General features: G+C 43.2%; 1 protein-coding gene across 1 annotated transcript in view; it reads left to right on the forward strand.

Annotated features, from left to right (window-relative positions):
* Window positions 1–4799, forward strand: part of LOC124407711 (two pore potassium channel protein sup-9) — a 155222-nt gene extending 150423 nt beyond the window's left edge. The window contains exon 4 of the mRNA XM_046884132.1: window positions 3358–4799. Coding sequence (XP_046740088.1) covers window positions 3358–4166 — 809 coding nt within the window. The 3' untranslated portion in view covers window positions 4167–4799. The remainder of the gene's footprint in view (window positions 1–3357) is intronic.
* The last annotated feature ends 10548 nt before the right edge of the window (window positions 4800–15347 follow it).

Raw genomic sequence — 15347 nt, forward strand, 5'->3', positions numbered from 1 at the left:
CAACTTGTAATTGAAACACACGTTCACACTTGTAATCAAGACCTGCACACTGAGAAAAACTCGTCGCCCACTCGACGTCGCGCGATGCTTATTTACCTCCGTATTGCACCGGCCGTCGTATAATCTCGTTGCACTCGCTACTTCCTCCGGAGACTCTGCAAATTGATAGCGGTGGCTAATCGCGTCGTTAGACTTTTTGTAAAAACTAAATTCCTTGCGGAGTGTCGCATATAATGAGAGGATTGTCCGCGTGATTACCTTCCTCAGTTTATCGCGTCGAGACCATCTTGGAATTCTCGGTTGAATTGCATTTTCGAATTTGGAGAGTAGTGTCGTTAATTCGTAATTTTCGACTCTAGTGACTTGATGAGTAATTCATGAATTTCCCTGGATCCATTGGCTCATCTGTGAAAATCAAACCATTACTGAGTAATTTGGCTGAAGGGACGTATTGGAAAAGTCTTCGGAGGTGCTTAGCGCTGCAGGAATAAATATATTTGATCGTTAACGATCGGAAGGAGGGAGGCGACAAGCTCGCCGAGAGCTTCTCATTCTCACCCTATTTCGTTAACGCAACAGATCTTCACCCCCGCAGTATTTATACAATCCGATTTTCACCTGCAATCGTCCCTCACATTTCGCATTTTAAATTCCAGATAACAGGTAAACGTTACCACATCTTACCCCTTTAAATATCACTGCAAAACTACAATGCAACGCGATAGCGAGTGCAAATAAGTTCACGACCAAACAGGGTAAAAATAAAAGACAAAAAAATTACTTTTATTTACAAAACTTGCTTTTAGTTAGAAGTCAGAAACAAGACTGTTTCTACAATAATTTAAGTCCTAGCAGCAACCTTATTCTACTGATAAACATTCGATATATTTCGTATGAATTTTATCTACGATGATTTCACCCTTTGTAAGAATACAACAAATAACCGATGAATATATCCACTTTTCAAAAAACATTCTTACTTCCGGTCCACAAACCCAACCGCTAACGTAGAACCGGTTGAGATGAAATTCAACTCCAAGTTTGAGATCTAATTGTCGACCGGTTAGTATCAACTCCTTATTGGCCGAGACGCGTGACACGTTCGAGGAAAACTCATTGTGGAGCCTGCGTTAAAGGGAAAGCGATGTGAAGCGAATGGGATGATTTCCCACGAGGGGAGTATGGCGCACTCTTCGGCGTCGATCCAGTGTCAACTACCCCTCGATGGAACCCTCGAGCCAAGTCGTAGCCGTCCTTCCTTCCTACCCCGTTATATCAACTTCGCAGAGCTTTCCTCCGACCTGCCATTAAATTGGCTGGCCATAATCCGTTATCGGGGGCTGCAAAGCCACCCCCTTGCCTTTCTCACTTCTCTACAAAGGGAACCATTCAGACACCGATCTAAACGGCGCGAACTAGGTATGCCGAGGACGGATGGATCAGTGTCCAACCTTGTTTCGGTTAATGAGAAGATATGCTACCATTTACGAGCTTCCACGTAATCCGAAAGTCTGGTATTCTTTCGAAGACGGTATGACGAACGCACCGTGAAATGCGGGATTTTGTTCGCTTTGGGGAATCCCTTTGGACACCCTCAGAGCTCAAGAGCTGCTCTTGAAAAAATTCGAGGTGGTGTTTTATTGATAAGAGAAAAAAATCGCTTTTCCTGGATAATGAGCTGCATGGAACTTTTCAATACTTCAATAACTCAAGGAGGTCTATATTTTTTTTGAATTTTGCGCAATTTTGAATCACGATGTTTTACGTATTTTAGTACCTTTTCACACAGACTTATTCTCCGAAACGCACTTACTGTCTGGATCTCGAATATCTAGGCTGGGTAACGGAAACACTAGAGAATGAATATTCGTATTGCGTTATTTACGTCACGATAGAAAAGCTCGAGGGATGACGGTGTCGTGTATTCGCGGAATTCAGCCCCGATGTATTCACCTAGCGGAAATAACGAGACAAATCCAAGTGCAAATATCAGAGAAATCAAAATCCTATACATCCGTTTGCTATTCAGATAAAGTTTGCATACCTATATGGTATATACTGTTATTTGTTTCTGCGACTACTGAGTATTCGCTTTTAGTCTGCGACGTTATCGAGTTTACTCGAATAAGGTTTATCTTTCCTGTTTCTTGGTGAGTTGGAGTTTATCGGTCATAGGAACTATTCAACTAGGTAAAGGGACGAGTTGAATTATCTTCGGAAATTTTTCTACTTCATAATAATTTTGCCGATTTCTGAAAAGTTTCGTATAATTCGGATTACAGATTCCTCGGTATTCTTTCCATGTAATTCGTTCCCCTCTCACTCTCTCTCTCTCACTTCTTTTAGTATTCCAAAGAAGGTTCGCAGAAGATTTTATTGCCGAGCGTGAATCCAATTAAAATTTGAGCCAAGTACAATATTAATATTCTTTTTAATTATAATAAGAAGAATAATATAAAACGTGACCGAAACCTTAGCCCATAAGACGATTAAAATGCGATATCCTCACCGGTAGCACTGAAGCGTAATAAACCGACGATGACTATTGATCGAACCGAATCAAAGTGGACGGTCACAATCCCCCGTCGCTAACCATCTTCTTCTATCCAACCCGGAAATAAATCTCACCTCCGTTCTCGACATGCTCGGGAAAAAAATGGGGATAAAATCTGAAATATTCATCTCACGAAGCGATCAAATTATGCCGTCGATGTCTCGGATCGGATGCGAGCTTTCGTCCCTTGGTTACTTCCTAGTTCCGTGTTCTCCCATATGGCGGAGGTGCGAGGGATCGTCGCCCCGCTTCTCCAGGGGCATTTACGAGGGGCCGTAAAGCTCGCGTTTCCGTCGATCCCGACGCCCAGGAATACCAAACCGGTTCCGGGTGAAACGAGGACGTGGAATAACCGACCCACGCAGCTGATTTATGGAAATAGTGCGTGAAGAGCGGTGCACGGTGCACCGAAAGAAATTTTTAGTTTTTCACTTTCATTTTTTACCCTATTCGAAAAATATACAATTCTTATTTATTATGCTCACTGATAGCACCATAATTTCTTTTCAGAATTGCCAAAAAAACGAGACCGAGTACAAACCGGTCCCGGACCGGAACTCTTTTTCCCTAGATTTCGGGAACCCGCAGAGTCCTGGATACTTATATTCGTCATTGCACGTATAAAATCACGCTAACCGCGGTATTTTTACGTCGATAACGCGCTGGCTTTGAAAATAGTAGAATTAAGCGACCTTCAACCCGGTCGGTAACAACGATCGCTCAGCACCCTCTTAAAAATTGACTGTTCTGAAGATCAACGCGTAACTCCCGATGAAATCTGACCATCCATCGTGTGATTTCAGGTTACAGCAACGTCGTGCCGAAGACGCTGTGGGGCCGGCTGATCTCGATAATCTACGCACTGACGGGGATTCCGCTGCTGCTGGTGTACCTGAGCACCGTCGGCGACGTTTTGGCGCGGAGCTTCGGTCGGCTCTACGGGAGGCTGTGCCGCCCTCGAAGCTGTACGCGGAAGCCGTCGAAGGCGTACCACAACCACGTGGACTCGAAATCCGGGGGCAATTATTACCCCAGCAAGGACAGCTCGTGCGACGACCTCGGAAGGGCGGGGAGCGTGGTCCTCCTCGACTGCGGTAGCGAGGGGCTGCAGGCGGCCTCATCGTCGACGGCGCTGGACCCGAGTAGCAAAGGGCACCTGCATCACGGCTTTCACCACCGCCTGCCGTGTCCGAAGGCTGTCAGGATCCCGATAACGCTCTGTCTGCTCATCATAATCGCCTACATTTGCGGCGGCGCGGTTCTTTTCAACCGTCTCGAGGGCTGGTCGCTGCTCGAGAGCAGCTACTTCTGCTTCACGAGCCTCGGGACGATTGGATTCGGGGACCTGGTCCCCGGGGGCGCGGCGGCGCCCTCGGCCATCCTCGAGGAGCTCTCTCTCTGCGCGACCTCGCTCTACATCCTCCTCGGTATGGGCCTGATCGCGATGTGCTTCAACCTGGTGCAGGAGCAGGTCCTCCACGTCGTCCGGGCCGTTGGACGATTTTGCGGGATGGGGGGCGGCGGTTCCGCAGAAGGGCCCCCCGACTGCCGAGGCCCTGGCGCCCCCGACGACGAGGGCATACCCATGTCCGTCGTCTCCGCGGCTTCCTGACACCCCCGCACCGCGGGGGATGGCAAGCTCGCCCCCGCGCTGACCCACCCCCACAACCACAACACCCTCTCGCACATTTCCCAGAGCAAACGGCCCGCCCCATCCCCCGGGCACCACTCCTTACCCCGGAAGAAGATCGGCGTTCCGGATTGCCGTGCGAATTCCCACTTCCAACGGGGCCAGCCGACGCGACGGTCCGGGGGACCCGGAATCTCTCCTGACGACGGGCCCGCGCACTTCGAGTACTTCGTTCCCCGAAGCGTCAGCGAGTTCAATCTGGCCGCCGCCGTTTCCGACATCGCCGTCCCCCCGCCGCCGGCCTCCGTTCTCAGGCCCGCCTCCGCAACGTCAGCACTTCGGGCCCCCGGGGGTGGACCACAGGGTGGTGGCCGGGTTGCCGACGCAATCAGCGCCGCGAAGAGCCGGGAGAAGATGGTCACCTTCGAGGACGAGGGTACCTCCGCCGTCGGATCTACTCCGACGAGGAAAAACCTCACCGCTCTTGGCGACGTGTTCATGTGACGCAGCCCCGGCTGAGGGTGTCGCACCTCATCGCTTACCTCGCTCGATATCACGCAAAACTCATCCCCGAACTGCAACTTCGACACTGGCTGCTCGGCATTCGCCGAGGAATCTCAGCTTCACTTTTAAAAGGACTTTTGTATCAAACTTGAAAAGATTATCATTCTTTTTTTATTCGTTATTATACGAGTGATGTGAAAAAAAAAATGTGCGCGGCTTTAACGCGTCACGGAATTTCGGTAACACCTTACCTACACGCGATCGGAAATCATGATGGTTAAATCACGATAAAAATAATCCAATTGACTTTCGATAATAGAAGATATTAATTATGTACGCTGTAAATGTGTTATTACTCGGAGCGAAACGCAGCGTTTTGTGTTTAATTCAATTTTAGTCTTGGAGATCACGATTTCTCGACTTTTCATCATTACGTGAAACTCGGGGTGAAAAAAAATAGACAAATAACAATAATCATTATTATTACTATTATTATTATTAAAAATAAAAATAGTTTTACTATTTTCCTACGCGTGTGCAGTTTTTCGAACGGGGGCTAATTGCAGTGTCGAGCCAAGAGCGAAAAAACAAAAAAAAAAAAAAAAAACATTCTGAAAATATATACAGTGACGCACAAAGATATATATTTAACAACCTATACATATACCTACTGAGAGGAATGAAAAGACAAGCTAACCCAAATCCAGTGTAAATAGATATCATGAATTCCATTACACTTATCTGATAATCGAGAATCTGGTTATGATCAGTCATATCCCGCTGAAAGACATTATGATAATAACAATGATAAAATTCATATTAATAATAACGGTAATTATAATGATGATAATAATCGTAATAATAAAAATAATAATCGATTATCTCTGACGGATAACAATTAAATCGTGCCGCGAATGTTTCTGAGTCGGGTGCATTTTTTTTATTTTACGCAAAGTAAGAACTATACAATATAATATATTATAACGTGTACATATATGAAATGCTTCTGCAGCCTGGAAATGGACGCCGATAAATGGAGTAAGGCCTAATCACGAGATGAATCCCACGAATACTATTTTAATCTAACACATATGAAACGACAAAAATAAAAAAGGTGGACAAATGTCGTTTTTATCTTATTTCAAGGAGGAAATGCACACGCGAAAAAAAAACGTCCAACACAGTTTGGAGATAAAAAAAAGTAAGTAAATAAATAACTACATAAAACGACATCCGCAAGGCTCTGAAATGGTTGTCCACTGCAGCTAACCGTGAAATATACTTAACCGCGTCACCGCGGTGACCATTAAGCTTTACTTCTCGTTCAAGCTTCGCGTCGTCGGTGCAGGGAGAGAAAATGATGAAAGAAAAAAACATCGGAATATATCTTATTATTATTTTATTTTATTTTATTTTATTTCACTCCCGCAACGCAATGCAGGACATGAAATCGCCGTAGTAGACGTACAAGCAAGGAAAGTATCGTTACACCGTTAGAAATGACCTTTTTATTTTTATATATATAAATAATAACAACAACAACAACAATAATAATAATAATAATAATAATAAGGATAAGAATAATAATTGTAATAATAATAATAATGGTAACATTATTCTATATTCTTTTCGACGGTGCTTGGTGGCGGCTTTCCGCGTTTGTCCGTTCACGGCGATTGTCCTCTGCTCTTTTTACTGTTATTATCATCATTATTGTCGTCATTACGACGATCATTCGCCACTTTATTTTTTCCTCCACCATTGAAAAGATTATCGTCGTATACATTTATTCGTGAAAAGAAGGTATAGTACATTTTATATATATATATATATAATATCATAATGCGAAGGGACACACGAAAGGGCGGATCGAGGGTAAAACCGCGAAATAAAAAAACTAATAAGGGAAAAAATTTTCATTTCAGCTTCGGGGAAGAATCTTTTTCACACATCTATTTTTTCCGCGTGCTCTTCTCTCCTCAAAGAGACGACACTTCGCTTATACGCGTGCATTAATTATGAAGCGAGCATGGAAAAAGCAGCAAAGACTCCTCGCCTTGCTTTCAGGGCTTTAAGAGTCTGCAGGGCAGCGATTAGATTGCATGGAAGTGAGTCTTCGTCTCTGGCCTTTGACCCGCGCCTCGTCGAATCTTAATCCCAACTCTCCCCCTGGCAACCCGGCATGGCTCTCCTTGTTAATATCTCCCCCCCCCCCCCCCCCCAACCTTAACCTCACGTCGCTCCTTTGCCCCAAAAATTATCCACCTTCCCACCTGCCCTAACGATCTCCTTTAATTCGATATACCTGTGTGTTTGCGCTTCAATAACGAACCTGCCGAGTGTTCAGGATATTCTCGGGGTGATTTGCGTTTTGATTAAACTCTTGAGTCACTCTTCCGCAGGGAATTCCTGGTATTTTTATTACATCAGCCTAATTCGACGCGGTTTTATACAAAGATTATGGAAAACAATAACTTTTGCGCATGTTGAGATTGACGTGTATTTTTTTTTTCTTCTTCTTCCTCTTCCCACGATTGATGACGTACGTATCAAGTATGAAATCAGGTTCCTGCAGTTATTTTCTCCCACATCGCAAGAGCGTGGACCGAATTCCTTTACAGTTCCGCGGTTCGTCGAATTCCTTGAAAGAATTACAAACAATTCGCCGGCGTCGCGACGCAGGACACGATTCGGCACTTAGGAGCTCCCTGAATTATCGATTGCCCTTAGGGAGTCTATAATCTCGCTGCATCCTAGCTTACTTGACTGCAATGCATTTCCGTCGCATATAAGCGATCAGTTTGACGCGACGCCGTCAGTAGCGAGTGCAGCTCGAGAATATCGGCGAAATGTGCGCACCGATTAATTTTCCGCTGCCGAAAACCCCTGGAAAAGAAGAAAATTTGCGGGTCACATCGTCCCGCACTCAAAGTATTCATGCGACGTTATATTTCATCGGGATTTTTATTTGCTCGGTGTTATATACGGGGATGCAAGCACCGAGGTCGGTTTATTTGGCCGCGATAAATCTTGCCGCGAATAACGCCCGAGGCCGGATCGTGAAACACGCTGGTCTCCGTTAGTCGGGTTCAATAATCCATTACACTCATCTTCCTTAACCTGCTTTCACGGGACGCGGGATTTCGCTCAAAATCGTGATTGTCCCGTCAACGACGCGTCTGATCCTCCTGCGACGGGAGATTCGCGTGAGTGTAACGAATCGACGGATACACGCCAATATCAATCGCCAGCCGATACCCCAGCCGCCAAATTCAATTATTATTCCTTTTTCCGACGCCCAGCGTGGCCCGATTAAATTTTCCGTATCCAAACAACCTTTTTAATTCCCTTTTCCCGGCTCTTTCACTAACGAGAAAAAGGAGGAACGCTGGATAAAATACACCAGGCCAAAGGACGTTACCTCGGGCAGGAGAAACGTTAAATAGCGGTTCATGCGAAATTCCTACCTGCACTTTTATTTCGAGTTACACGCACGAGGAAGACACTTGAAATCACGCAGTTTTCGAAAATTTTCATGCTCTACTAGCACTCACCTTCTACGTACTTCCTGAAATGATCGAGTAAAAAAATGTAACGAAAAATGAGACGGTTCAAAGCTTGAGCATATTTTACAGACGGAGACCGTTTAATAGCGATAAAATATTCAATTTCTGTTTCATCCCCATTTCTGCACTCCAAGTTGCATCCTATATCCAGACAATAAACTGTTTTAACAATAAAAAATTAAAATTTGAAAGAAAATATGCTGAACGAGATATGTAAGACGGTTTTAATTCTGCGATTATTTCGCATCTCTGAAAAAATCTTTCAGGCACAATATTACGTAACAAGAAAGAGGAATAAAAAAGATTGGCGATATCGTAGAGGGAAAGATGAAATGGGCTATTCCCTGGGGAAAACAGAGTCTATCGCTCATAAATACGACCCTCCTTATCTTCGGTGTCATTCTTGAAGCAGTTAGACATTACTCGTACATAAGTGCGCCGCTCTGATACGCACGGAGAGTTGCAGGCAGCAGGCATAAAACGGGTACCTACCCTTACACTCAAAGTTTTCCGCACCCGCAGAATGGAAATTTCAACTTCTATTTCACGCGTTATGCCCGCGTCCTCCTTCGGGGTGATTAGGCGACTCGGTCGTTAGCGGCGAGGCTCTGCATACGGAGTTATTATCCACTTTTATACACCGTCTTCCATCCTTTCATCCACCCACTCGTTCCACGCCTAACGACGAGCAAACGATCCGATTTTTGTTTTTATTATTTTCATTATAATTTTTCTTTTTCTTTTTCTTTTTCTTTTTCTTTTTCTCTGGTAATCAGATTTCTCTCCGGCAACGCTGACGAGAATTACTCGAAATGCGGCAACCCTTACGTTACTTTGTACAATATTTCGCGCGGTGGTGATTGATTGGATTTTTTTTCACCCCCTGAAACAAAAGATACCCTCGTAAACCGGCGAACTTAAGTCACCCTCGGGGTGCTTGAAGTCCGATCTGCTAACCACACTGCTTTATACTTTATTAAACCCTCTCCGAAAATTCGCCAAGCCGAGACAGCGAACTCTCACCTTTCACACAGTGTCAAAGTTCACGAGCTCGAGGTGACGAAGTAACGCCGCCGCCGCCGCCGCCGCTCAGGTAAAGGAAGGGAACTCGACTTCCGGGCGGGCCTTCCTGTTCCTCAAGTCGTAACCCGTTCAAAATGTCACGACCCAAACTTCTTTTTACGACTTTCCCTGTCGCGCAGGGATCTTTCGGCAACAACCCGTCGCGGGAAACATTCCGCCGTCCCTTGTAGAAGCCACGCCGAAAACCGCGACGAAGATACGCTAAGAGTTAATACAACTTCCGCACGGCGTAGGGTTGCAGGAATATAATTCATCTCTCCTCTCCTTTTTCTCACTCCGTTCCTTGGCTCCTGTTTTTCCAAAACCGGAAACCACCTGGAAATATAGTCTTGATGGGACTCTTTCTGACCAGCACCGTCTACATCGTCTTGGATTACTTTTCGTCTTTGTTTCCTTATATTAACGATTTAGTGCAATATTCAATTCGAGACACTATATATAAGGATCTCTTTCAAAAAAGCTTGACGTAAAAATTATTCAATTTATCGTGAAATAAAAAATTTTTGGAATACATTTCCGCCCGGCTGAAGATGATCTTTATAAGTATCCTACATTTGGAAGCGCACAAAGGCAGAAATGCACGTGAGCAAGGTGCAGTTCATAAAACGGTAACCTGAACAGCCACCATCCTCGCGTATCTACGTCGAAACTTATGAGTACCATCTTCTGACCTCACGCATCACTGATCCCATTTACATCCATACCTACCTACTGCGAAGCAAAGAGTCGGCACTTTCTGTGCATGCAAAACTTAATCGAACGTTTCAAAGTGGGGGCCACACTTTTCGCACTTGAACGGTTATTGACTTTTATTGGAAAGTACTCGAATGGCAGTAAGAATTCGCTCGTTGAAAGGTGGCTTGCGTCTGGTTTTCTCCAGCGAGCCAAACACCCTGAAATTAAACAGATATCGCGATTTTTCGAATTCGGAAACGCTCCGCTCATCGCGAGATATCCCGTGAAGAATGGACATGTAAAAACTGTATTTCCTGTATGAAAAAATGTCGGCATTTACAACGCGCGTAGGTTTACGGCGAATTTTACGAACGAGTCCTGATATCGAGAACCGGGAAAACAGACGGAGGGATAACAGTCGAGCAGTGGTAGCAAGGATCATCTTTGCCCGCCCGCATACCTTCTGACGAAATCCTTAGGGTCGGAATTAAGTCGGGTCCGCCCCTCGCCATTCCCTCGCTTTTTACCCTCCTACGGAGCTTCATCGTTTTCTATTAGTACTTGTGGAGGAACTTAAATATACGGTTTAGCTCTCTGCCGCCTATCGACTCGCAGCTTTGATCCTGCATGCATTTCTATTTCCATTTATGCCGCAGTGGAGCCAAAATACAAACGACCCGATTCGATCGGATAATTTTTTTGGTTTTTCGCTTTTTGAAGATACAGGCGGGTGAAATTGGTTTTTGTATTTTTCGTGCCTGAAGAATTTTGGGTTTTTTAATTCATTATTCATGCAACTCGATTATCGATCGTTACATCCTCAGGATATAATCATTATAGGTAGAAAGTAAAAAAATAATCACGGGTCACGAAATCCGTACAAAAGTATTGGATAATTACTACGAACAAATGTTATTCATTCATTATGCAATACGTAGTGGAAACCATTTCAAGCCTTTGTCAAATTTTCGGAAAAAGAACGTCAAGTGCAGCGATTATATGGGATTTCCTGTCGCCAAGTGTGATATGAATCTTTATATTTAGGTTTCATAACGCATCACGTATCTAAAATGAATCAATGAAATATTAAAACCAAATACGACGTTACCGAATTACCGTTAAACTTTAACAAAGAGGAGTAAAGTAAAATAATTTAAGTGACGCGTGATTTCCTCGCTGATTCGACCGAGGAAATACAATATCAATCACATTGTGAAAATAAAGATAGTGTCAAATAAAATAACTAAGAGGAGTTGAAAGAAAAGCGATGTTGACGAAGCTGTGTAGTTAGGCGTGAGAAGTATAGTGAATAAAATATATTATGTATAAATAAATGAACAAGTTTCCTAACACAAAACAGTGAACGATTATAATTGCAAAGCGTCTAAAATTAGTGTGTACAACATAATATATTCGTGAAGAGGACTGTGTTGCCAAATATGTTTCAATATATATATATTATATATACATAAGTTATACATGAATTACTAAGAAGGCCGTTACTATATTTAAGATGTAATTATATTATTATACTACCTATCAACTCGAGGGTATAGGGTGCAATATTTTACTTCGTAATCAAAAGGGAAAAAGAAATAAACAAATAAATAAATAATTGATAAAATCACACGGCGTATAGGCGCCGCCGCCAATTTTCTTATTATAAATTGCACATTTCGATATTTTCAAACTCTTCTTCAAACATTCCGCGGCGGCTTCTAATCGCCGTCCTATCAACTCAAATCAATGTTATAGCTCGTAAAGAATAATGTTAAAGTATTTAAAAATTTGTCCGATTTTTAAATCTTAATGTTAAGAGAATTTGTAACTGAATATACATAATTTAAATGTCGGACATCAAATGAAGATCTTAACCAGTACCTATGAAGAGAGAAAAATAATAATAATAATAATAATAATTTAAAAACAAGTTGGAAAAATTTGACGTGTAACATGAAAAACCAATGGAAAAAAAAAGAAAAAAAACTGAAGATTATATTAAGAAGAATAAATTGAGAAATTGTTAATTAATTGTTATACGAATTCCAATAATTTTACTAATCATTGGACTCACCGTTTATATTATATAATTTTATCATCACTATGGCCATTATCATCGTTTATTATTATCATTGCTATTATCATTATTACTGTCATCATCATTATGATCATATTATAGTTAATATTGTTGGAGAATGTAAGAAACAAAATACACGTTTCCCTATTAAAGTTTGTCGCCGTGTCCGTCGATTAATCCTAAGTGATGAATAATTTATTACAGGGATAAACCGTCGCCACAAATTCACATTTTGCATCATACAAATCACTGCATATACCTAGCGGAAAAATTTCATTGAAGCGGAAAGAATTTGGTAACCAAGGAAAATCGTTATTTGCAAATTTAATCCGTTATCTGCGACAAAGCGCGATAATTTTATTCAAAAAGTTCGAATCCTTGTGAGCTGTCAGTCCTATTAAATTAAGAAGCAAGGTATGGTTTCACCCTTTTTACGACCCTTCAGCGTAAGCGACGACGATGAAAGGAGCCGGCTCCACCGCAACTGCGAAGGATAGCATGAGACTTTTATAGACTGTTTTATATTTAATAAGCCCTTATCCCCTAGGCTCCAGGGCGAGTCTATCGCCTCGCCAAATTAGCTCCGAGATACGGTTTCACCTTTTACCTTATACTGAGAATAACGCGACGGATCCTACAGGCACGCCAATGTCACTGCAAGGATCGAAACAGGACGTGACTATCGTGCTCTTCCAGCGAATCAATATCCACGAAAGAATTGAAACACCAGGGAATCGAGGGTGTAAAGCAGTACGGAGAAAAGCTGCAAAGCTCCTCTCGCGCACTTGCGTTTTACAATTATCAGTACAGTATTTTGCGGTAAAGCTGATTTTACGTTTTCAGTTGCTTAGGGTACGGTCTCGAGGAAAAAGAGTTTCCAAGTACCTTTAGATCCTCGAGGTTATTAAGCCTTTAGTCAACACAATACAGCGCTTCGAATGGCCATCGAGCATCAACGAGTTCGGCTTAACCGACCTCACCTACTTGCGAAATGAAGTGGAATTACCGGCAGCGAATGTCGACTGCAGTAGGCCATTCAAGAGCGAGTGTTCGCCACGGTTATGACAGAGTTATAGTCCTATGGATATGTATACCCTCCGATCGAGCCGTCATCTTTATTGAATTGCGGCACCAAACTACACCGTAAAGGACTTTTTTAACGCGGGTGATAAAGAGCCAGCCAAACTCTGAATCTCACATCCATCACTTCATCGGTGTGTCTCTCCGTTGCAGTTGGCTGCGAAAAAATTTTACGGAAACAATCGCACGCAGCTTTAATGTGGATTGTGACATTCAGCTTTCCTGTTTCTTTGCCAGAGTCAAATTCGAACCATTGCCCGCGAGAGACTTGAGGTAAGTGATAAACTTTATACTTTTTTGACAACGTTATAATAAGACAAATTGAAGATTTCATTTCATCACATGGCTAACGAAACCGTTTTGTACCACGTCGTGTGAGACCACGCCCAAGTGAACACGCAGGTAATTAATACGTCCGCAAATGAATCGATATAGACGATCAGATATTTGGTGGTCACCGACCGTACACGCGGGTCGACACTTAATTTATTTTTTTTAATTACTTATTTTTTTTCTAATCCTCACAAGGAACCCTTCGGGCGGGTCTTTCAGTCCTTGTTCCTTGTCGTTAAGGTGGAGGTCACGCGAAAGTGATGGAGAAAACAAGATGAAAACAAAAAGAGGAGTCGGCGTTCCGTTTGCTCGAGGAAAGTTGGTAGCCGTCGTTCCTCGTTCCTCGTTCCTGTATGATACGGGATAAGGCTTAGAGATCTCGGATAACCGAGAAACTACATGCGGTATGGTTCAGTTGTTACACGAGACTTCTTGCTTGTCAAAGTTTTCTCCCAGCACCCTCGGTCTGACATCGTCGGTTTTATGAACAGGCATACCTGCTCCTTGAAGGAGGAACAGGATAGCCTCGGCCAAGTTCTTGATGAAAGCCGCGTTGCCCTCTTCAGCTCTCTTCTTCGTCATCCTGGAAGGAGCAGGACCTTGGTGGTGGTGGTGATGGTGATGGTGATGGTGATGGTGATGGTGGTGGTGGTGGGCCAATTGCCTACATCGTCGGCACACCCGGTGCGTCAGCCTGCTCCCTGCTTTAATTTACCCGACACGGATGCTCCTTGTATAATGTCAAGTGAGCAGCATGCCAATCGGGCCAGTCTGCTGTATGGACAAGCTTGTCTGTATGCGTAGGTATGTAGGTACGTCGGACGGCCAGGACACGGGCTAATCGAGGTGCACCTATGCAGATTCGCGTGCTTCACATTGCACGCGTTAATTATCCCTGCCAAAGTCTTCGCACGCACTGTCCTCCAGGTCCTTGATTTATACGCTATTAATTGCTGCGGACGAGAAGACCGATTTTCAGCTTTCGGCCACTTTGTTATTTCCGCATTTGATGCTGGAAAAAAAATTTGTATGCATTCTAATTTGTTTCATCCCAATAATTTTTTTTATTTATAACCACGACAAAAAAACTATTCGGTTGAGTTGAAAAAATTTAATCGTCACTGTGATATTCTGAATGTTTAACGTATACGCCACGAGCAGGTAAAATTTATTGAATTTTTCACTAACAGTTTGTGATAAATTCATTTCGTTACAGATCAACTGGAATTCGTTCAATGAATGAGTTCAAAAAAACAAAAATCTTCAAAAGAAATTTTACTCAAAGTGTAGCATTTCATTGTGTATTAAACGAGTTCTCTTTTTCTTTTCCTTTTTCTCATTATACGATGCTAGAATCACGCGTTTTTTACACTCTAGGTCTTAAGAGGATTGAATTACCGCAACTCTAGTGAAAACGGGCGTTTTGATGGTCGGGAATGGCTAAAATTTTCCCACTAAGCTCTGCTATTATTGCAGTTGGCTAATGCAACAAGCTGCAGCTATCATAATTCACAATTAAGAGGGGAAAACTTGATTTTGTTAAGCACAGACGGTATCACACCCTGCGACGGCAGCTCGTTTTCACCGTCTGGTAAGTGCATTTCGTTGTACTCGGGCTTCATTATCATACCACTGATGACATTCGGTGTGCCAGGCACTGTAGCGAGGGTGATTTCGTCGTAATTTGTGGCCAACTTCCCTCGGCTTTCACGCACTAACCGCGGTATTAAAACTATCTATCAGTGTGACGGGATGAGAATCGGTCTTCGGGATAATGAGCGAAAATTTCTCCTCCTTTCACCATAAAAGTATTGAAAACGTTAGCATGGAAAAAATGATTTCTCG

This window comes from Diprion similis, chromosome 6, assembly GCF_021155765.1.
Source record: "Diprion similis isolate iyDipSimi1 chromosome 6, iyDipSimi1.1, whole genome shotgun sequence".
Classification (NCBI taxonomy): domain Eukaryota; kingdom Metazoa; phylum Arthropoda; class Insecta; order Hymenoptera; family Diprionidae; genus Diprion; species Diprion similis.